General features: G+C 38.5%; 1 protein-coding gene across 2 annotated transcripts; it reads right to left on the reverse strand.

Moving 5' to 3' along the window:
• Positions 1 to 255: 255 nt before the first annotated feature.
• Positions 256 to 6212, reverse strand: LOC141597014 (uncharacterized). 2 transcript variants are annotated; one of them, XM_074417315.1, is made up of 3 exons: positions 3494 to 6166; positions 3347 to 3408; positions 256 to 944 (listed from the first exon to the last, which is right to left on the reverse strand). In XM_074417315.1, the coding sequence occupies exon 1, from the start codon at positions 6082 to 6084 to the stop codon at positions 3556 to 3558; it is 2529 nt and encodes an 842-aa protein (XP_074273416.1). In that variant the 5' UTR covers positions 6085 to 6166; the 3' UTR covers positions 256 to 944; positions 3347 to 3408; positions 3494 to 3555. The 2 variants fall into 2 exon arrangements, with proteins under 2 accessions (XP_074273416.1, XP_074273415.1); XM_074417314.1 differs by having other exon boundaries at positions 3347 to 6212.
• Between the last annotated feature and the right edge of the window lie 1335 nt (positions 6213 to 7547).

Genomic DNA, 7547 nt, shown 5'->3' on the forward strand with positions numbered 1-7547 from the left:
TAAATCAAAAAAAATCGGTGGTTGATCAAAAGCCTTTGATCCAAAAGATTTGCGAGCATGTACTTTATAATTCGTATAGGTGACATTGATTCATATACAAAGCGAAATAAAATAAGGGGTTCTCTCACTTTAGACTTGTTATAAGCTAATTCAAAATATGATTATTAGGTTTGATTTAACTTCTAAACCGATATAAACACCGCATTTGGAGGGAGGCAGAGTTATGGGCCTTGTGGCCAGATGAACTTGTATTGGTGCTATATCTGAATGTTTGATGAACATTGCATTTAACCAGTATGGCCACTGTAGAGGAGACCAAAATTGATGAATAAATAAATAAAATTATCAGCTAATCTAAAAAGGTAACTGGCCATAAACCCGCCCTATTTACAGTATCAATCCAATTACCCCACAAAAATGAGATGATGACAATCAGATGGAACTCATACCCATGTCAACCACCGAAACTCGCACCTTCAAAAATCAAACTCACACGTTGGATGAACACAATCTCACCTTTAAGTGCAATATGAAGCAGGTGCAGACCCTGCCAAGCATTTACATAAGCCATGCTCGTGAATCCGTCCAAAACCGCTTGACCAAACCCGCGTGATTTTGATTTTAGGGACTTCCAAGTCCCATGAAAAATAGCACAGATGAACTAGAAACATTTTGCTCAGATTCTTCACAACTTTTACCCTTTCAGTTGCTAATTCTCCCAACCTGCATCAGGATCTGCTATGTGCTGACAAACTCGTCCCAGGGATCACCTGCTACAGCTTGACCAAGTAAAGACCAAGTCTTATTACACCCCCAGAAACGTGTGGAAAAGCAGCATAAGACGAGGAGTTTGCTCGGGCTCGGGCTCGGGCTCGGGCTTATTAGGCAAAGGAATCGTTTTCTTCAACGAAACCCAGAAACATAGTCATCTCTAGTTTAAAGCCCTGTACCAAACAAATATACACAGATTTGAGTATACCAAAAAACTCGTTGAGGTGAATAAGACTAGTCACATATTAATACCATTAAGGTTGGGACCTTAGCTGACATACATACATATGTATGTACAATAGTCACACTGAACATAGTTTAAGAATACGAGAAAAAGAGGAATTAAAATCCAAAAAATCCAGGAGATACTTAACTTTGGACCAAATACATTTGGTGCTTCCAAGTTTCACGACCTGATGACTGGCTCAAGCGCAATAGCGCCTATAGCTGTATTAATATTTAATAAACCAGGTTTTTCATCATCAAGAAAGGTATTAATACACTTCCTGAATATTAACTTTCTAATGTGAACACCTGATGGATAGACACTTGGCATTGAAATTCAACCATCATTATAGTAAATTTTAGAAGGACAAAAAAAGCAACACTTCTGAGAAATAAAAATATATAAATGAATAAATACATCACGGTATTAAACTTTATACTCACAAGTCACAACTCAATAGACAAAACACTACAAGAACAAAGCCTTAATCACTATATGATTTGGGGTACGGATATATGAATCGTACCGTGAAGGTATGCAATTGTCAATGTGGGTAGAACAATGAAAAGGCAAGATGATAAAATAAATGAGACAGGTGGGCGAAAAAATTATATGCAAAGAGAAGAGAAACAAGGAACAAAAACAAAAGGAGTAAGCCTTTCGAAAGAGAGTGAGATAACAGAACAACATTTAGAAAGTTAAATAAAAAATAATTATATTTGAAAGAAGAAGATTTGTAAAAGGCAAACACCATTCATCCACATGGATTCATTCCATCCAGCCATATTTACTTCACTCCTATCGCTTTCAGTCACCCTTAGGCCTTATCCACGTTAGTATTCACCATGGCAAAACATAAATTAATCGATGGCTTGGTCTCCATGGCAAACCCCATTCATCCACATGGATTTGTAAAAGGCAAACCTCATTCATCCACAAGAAGAAGTTTTCTTAAGTATTCACCTACCCCTCAAAATCTCCCATCACTTTCACATTTTCTTCTCAAGCCTCTTAACACATGCCTTCGTCTCCCATGGCAAAACCACCTTAGGTGTGTGTCCCTCATCTTATTTTTAATCGATGCAACTATGATGCAAGTGTTATTTCCTCCCGGATCAACTCATTTTGTAACCAATCCTTATATATGGCCCCACATATCCTGAGTCGACAAAATGCAGCATGAAAATTTTCACTTCAGCAATGAAAGTAGAAAGGGAAACATCTCCAAGGAGTCCAAGGGAAAAAAAATCCACCACACAAAAGACCATAATAATCATAACAGAAGGGTACATCCGTCATATCTTCGCCCTAAAAGAGAAATCTTGAAATAACATCAACTAAAGAAACGGCCAAAGGATATCGAATGTTTCTATATATTTCGGGAAAAGGATTTCTAAACACCACTTCCAACCCAACAAAATATAAAATCTTAAAAAAAATTTAAAAAAAAAGTAAATGTATAGTCAATCAGTCAACCTTAGTTAGACAGATTACTGCTAATGTAAATTACTGCATGTATTTGAACTATCCATATATAATTGATTTGATTCAATCGTGTCATGTTAGTTAAATAAAATGTAGAACCAGATATCGAGGTAGGTTAGATTGATCATTGGTTCGAGTTCGGCTGTCTTACGTTTCGGGATGGCGGGATGCTACTTTTGTGATTTAATCTAATGGTTAATGCTTACCCTCAAACTCGAGGCTGAGCTGAATAACAATACATTTGAGGGTATTTATCAATAGGGAGAAGCTAAAGTGTTAAAAATGATCACTCGGAGAGCTACACGCCATACTGTTATTGAGCGTCAAAGAACTTGATTAAGCTTTGACTGTGAGACAACTGCTGGTGGGAAGAATATCACCCCGGGCAAGGAAAGTGCATTATAGCTTATAATGGAACCACTCAAATTAGAGTAAATAAACCAGAGTCTGCTAGTGTACTGTGTCACCTTAGCATTTGATGATTCCTCAAAAACTTCAAACTTAGCCCCCCATGGCCTTCGGCCCCTAGTAACTAAGTTTTCAACACATGTCTTGGAAGCATGCTTCTTGGATCATTCTCAAATTCAATGATGGGAAACCTTTGCTCAGCCAAATCTGAGTCCACCTCATCCTCAAGAGTAACATTACACGAGAACCATTCTCATATGCATAAGTTCTCCTGTTCTGTTAACTTGTCATGTTTTTTCATAGACTGAACCAAAAAACATGGTTTCCCGAGGTGTTACCAAGAAATTGCGGTTTCAAGAAGGACTAACAAGAAAGTGTTAAGAAAAGAAAAGCATGTGCATTGTAAAGTGATGCAATAGAGGTAACACTGTCTCATATTGGGGAGGGGGTGGTTACCTTCTGAAAATGGCAGAAAGAGATCAAACCAGGTGCATTTCCATGGTCAACAAGCATTCTTCCTGAACCAACGGCAGAGAAATGAAGATGAGCAAAAAGCCGACGGGGGATATACTTTGTTAAATTCGATCAGAAAGGCATCTATACCCCAGGACGAAGGAAGAAACAGGGCAATGTATCCAAACCATTCAGGAGTTCCATATTGTTGATCATTCTTCTTTACTAACTGCCAGCGGCTGCTGCAGCCCATCAATCAATGCCGTATACATTACTTCATCTAAACTAAATCCCTCTTGTGACATACAGTCAGTTACTTTCACCGCTTCTTCCCATTTCCCCTCCTTGGATAAACCACTTGTCAAAGCATTATACGTAACATTATCCGGAAGAACTCCATCTTGAACCATTTTTTCCAAAATCTTAGCTGCTTTTCCCGTGTCTCCTATTTTAGAATAGCCATGAATCATGACGGTATAGGTAAATTTATTTGGAAAAATGTCATTGGAAGACATCTCGAACAATATACTCTCTGCCATATCCATGTCACCAACCTTACAGTAACCATGCATCAAAGCAGTATAACAGACAACTTCCGGTGTTAACCCTTCTTCTCTCATTTCTTCAAGCAGGGCCCTAGCTTGTTCAACGTCACCAATGTTGGCTAATCCGTCTATAAGACAGGAATAAGTGGCAATAGTTGGTGTAATGCCTTTGCCCTTCATTTGCTCAAAAACTTTAAAAGCTTCAGCCATATTATTCGTTCTACAATGTGCTGATATAAGTGAATTGCAAACAATAGCATTTAGCTCCAATTTCCGAGCAACAAGCTCATTGAAAATATTAACTGCATCATTTATTCTTTCAGACTTGCCATATACATTGATCATAACTGCATATGTGTAAACATTTGCAATTATTCCACTATTTTTATACTCACCCCATAGTTTCACGGCTTCATCCATCTTACCCTCAATACACAGCCCATGAAGTAAGATATTATATGTCATAGTGTCGGGTGGAATGCCACGCTTCTCCATCTCATTTCGTAAATTAAAAGCTTCCACCAGTTTACCATTTTTACAGCAACCCGATATGAGAGTGTTATATGTGGTCTTGTCCAAATCGTAGCGTCTACCAAGCATTTCCTTAACAAGCCTAGCAGATTCGTGCATTAGACCTACCTTAACAAGTCCATGGATTAAAGCATTTGAAGTCACTATATGTGGTGCAAAGCCGCTTTCCAAAAGTATAAACCACAGTTCAACTGCCTGTGTATGTTTACCCTCTTTACAGCACCTAACCATTATTGTAGTCAGCAGACGATCATTAGGCCTTAATTTTCTTGACAACATGTCTCGAACAACAAGTAAGACAGAATCTAGTTTACCATTCAAACAAAGGTTGTGGATGACAGAATTAAAAGCCCCAATACTAACAGGTAAATTTCTTGAGAGCATGTCTTGCAATAGAAGTTGAGCCTCCTCTAGCATATTATCCTGGCAAAAGCCACGTAAAAGTGAATGAAAAGTTGATGAATTCGGACTAATTCCTATAGAAATCATAGACTCTTTTATTTTCAAAGCCTCCTTAACTCTTCCAACTCTGCAATACCCATCAATTAAAGAATTATACACAATCTCATTTGCAACTAGACCCTTCTGCGACATTTCTCGCAATAAACCATTGGCTTCATCAAATTTCTCAGACTTCATCATCCCATTAATAAGAGCCCCATAAGTAACAACATTAGGTTGTATACCATTTCTGACCATCCTTTCTCTATACTGCAATGCATCCTCCATACGTCCACACTTGCAAAGTCCATGAATAACATTATTGTAGGTCACGGCACTAGGTGAAATACCCAACTTCTCCATCTCCTCAAACAACCTCACACCATCCTCAACCCTCTTACCCTTGAAAAACGAATTAATGGCGGTGCTAAACAGATAAACATCAAGCACAACTCCCTTATGCATAATCTCGAAAGCCTCATAACTCCTCTGAAGCTCGCCTGCCTTAACAAGCGAGCTTAGAAGGTAATTACACGTCTTCAACGACGGAAAAGCTCCCCTACTAGCCAACACTTTAAACACGTCCAATGCCAAACCAAACCCAGCATTCTTAATATCAGTGCAGTAAACATGAACCAACATATCAAAACTACGAATCCTGACATCATTCTCGGAACCCACATTCAAATCAACCAAACCATTAGCAATCTCAATATGTCTACCACTAAAACCATCCTTACCCATAAAAGAAGCGGGCACTTTCCCATCAATTAACCTAATTAACAACAACCGAGCCGGCACAATCAAATCAGACCCAACAAGCAATCTAATCAAACCACAATAAGATTTAACACTAAAACTATAAGCACAAGATTGTATCCCATAATAAAAGAAACCCAAAACAGTTTTGGGATTAATTAACGAATGTGATGATCTAAGCTGACAAAAAACATGCTCAAATTGAAAAGGAGATAACTTTGTAAGAATTTGATTACATTGAGGGAAATCCAGAGATGGGTTTAACAAAACTGAAGAAACCCACTTGAGAAGATCATCGTTAAGCTTGATTGGTTGATTTTCAAGGTCCGTCAATGGCGGCGGAGGGGGAGAGTTGGGACCCACGTAGGGAAGGCGGCGGCGGTGATGGTGGTGAGGAGAAGAACAGAAGAAGGTGGGTTTGAAGGTGGAGAGTCTTCTCAAATCCACAGAGATGCGAGACAACATTTTTGATTCAGTAGGTCACCACCTTGCGAGAAGGAATAAGGCAACGTTTACACATTTAGGTACAAACAAACATTAGGCATTTAGGCGCATTCGCATTGCATGGGATGGCACATTGTAGACCTTTTAAACGGGTTGATTGGGTAGATCTTCATCCAATTTAATATGGAGTAAGTAGTTTCGGATTTGAGTTGTTTTTGGTCACGGGTCAGAAATTTTTTGCCATAACCATAGGAATGGGTCGGATAAGCTTTAATGCACGAAGTATTCGGTTATAAATCGTTGTTTAGTGCAATTGGTTAATTATAACATCCGTTGTAAGACTTAAAATCTATACCCTTTAAAAAGTTTACAAGCCCCCTACTGTTCCTTAGGAATAGTAGCTTCCAAGGCCCCCTTCAACCCTTGATTTCTCCCTTACAATCCCGGCCTTTCATTTCTTCTACTCTGCTTTTCCCCCATTCATGCTTCTGCCTTTCTTTTTCCTCCGCTGTTCTCCAATATCCCTCATACTTTCTTCTCTCTTCAACTAATACATCTCAAAATCGCTCTCGCAAGCCGGCGCTTTGCTACCTCGATCGTCGTCTCGCTAATTCCTACATTATTTCTTCATTTTTGTCGCCATTCAACTCGGGATCATCGTTCATCATCGCACTTAACCTCCAGATTTTACACTTTTTCATTTAAAATTCCACCTTTAATTTATGGTATTGATGATGACCTCACTATATCTACGGTTGATTGAACTATGCTCTTCGCTTGATTTTTGTCGCAGTTCAACTCGGGATCATCGTTCATCATCGCACTTAATCTCCAGGTTTTATACTCTTTCATTTAAAATTCTACCTTTAATTTATGGTATTGATGATGACTGGACTATATCTACAGTTGATTGAAGTATGCTCTTCGCTTGATTTCTGTGGGGGGTTTAATGGGGTTTTTTATTTAATTGACACTTGTTTGATCTTATAGTTTAATTGTTTCAGTTTGTTTTTTTTTTAGGGGTATATAGCCTTTCATTCGGTCTTACTATCGTATTCTTCATATTCTAAGTCACTGCTGCCTGCTGTTTTACGATTGGCTTCTGGTTGCAATTATTAAGAGTAACATTAAAACTGAATCAACACTCACAATTTGTGGTTCACAAAGTCATTATCGGTCTACTATCTTGACCTTGTGAGACTGGTTGCATTTGTAGGCGCACTTATCCTCTATGACATACATACTTGATCGTTTCAAGAATTTGTACAGTCAGGAACCAAAGCCTTGGAGTTAGCTTATAATTTTCATGAGTTTGCATCACCGTTGCCGGTAATGAGGCTATAAATCCTGCTTTTTCGTTAGCTTTTCTCCTGCTTCTTATTAATCGTGTCTCTCTTTTTTTGGTTCGATGGGATTGAAACGCAACTTCTTTGTCAAGTGTGTATATTCTAACCGATTATAGTCATTTTGTTGTCTGTCGGCAG

The sequence above is a fragment of the Silene latifolia genome, chromosome 8 (assembly GCF_048544455.1).
Source record: "Silene latifolia isolate original U9 population chromosome 8, ASM4854445v1, whole genome shotgun sequence".
Lineage (NCBI taxonomy): Eukaryota > Viridiplantae > Streptophyta > Magnoliopsida > Caryophyllales > Caryophyllaceae > Silene > Silene latifolia.

Excerpts from the sequence above, each read along its gene's own strand:
- LOC141597014 (XM_074417314.1), bottom strand. The coding sequence starts at position 6,084 with ATGTTGTCTCGCATCTCTGTGGATTTGAGAAGACTCTCCACCTTCAAA.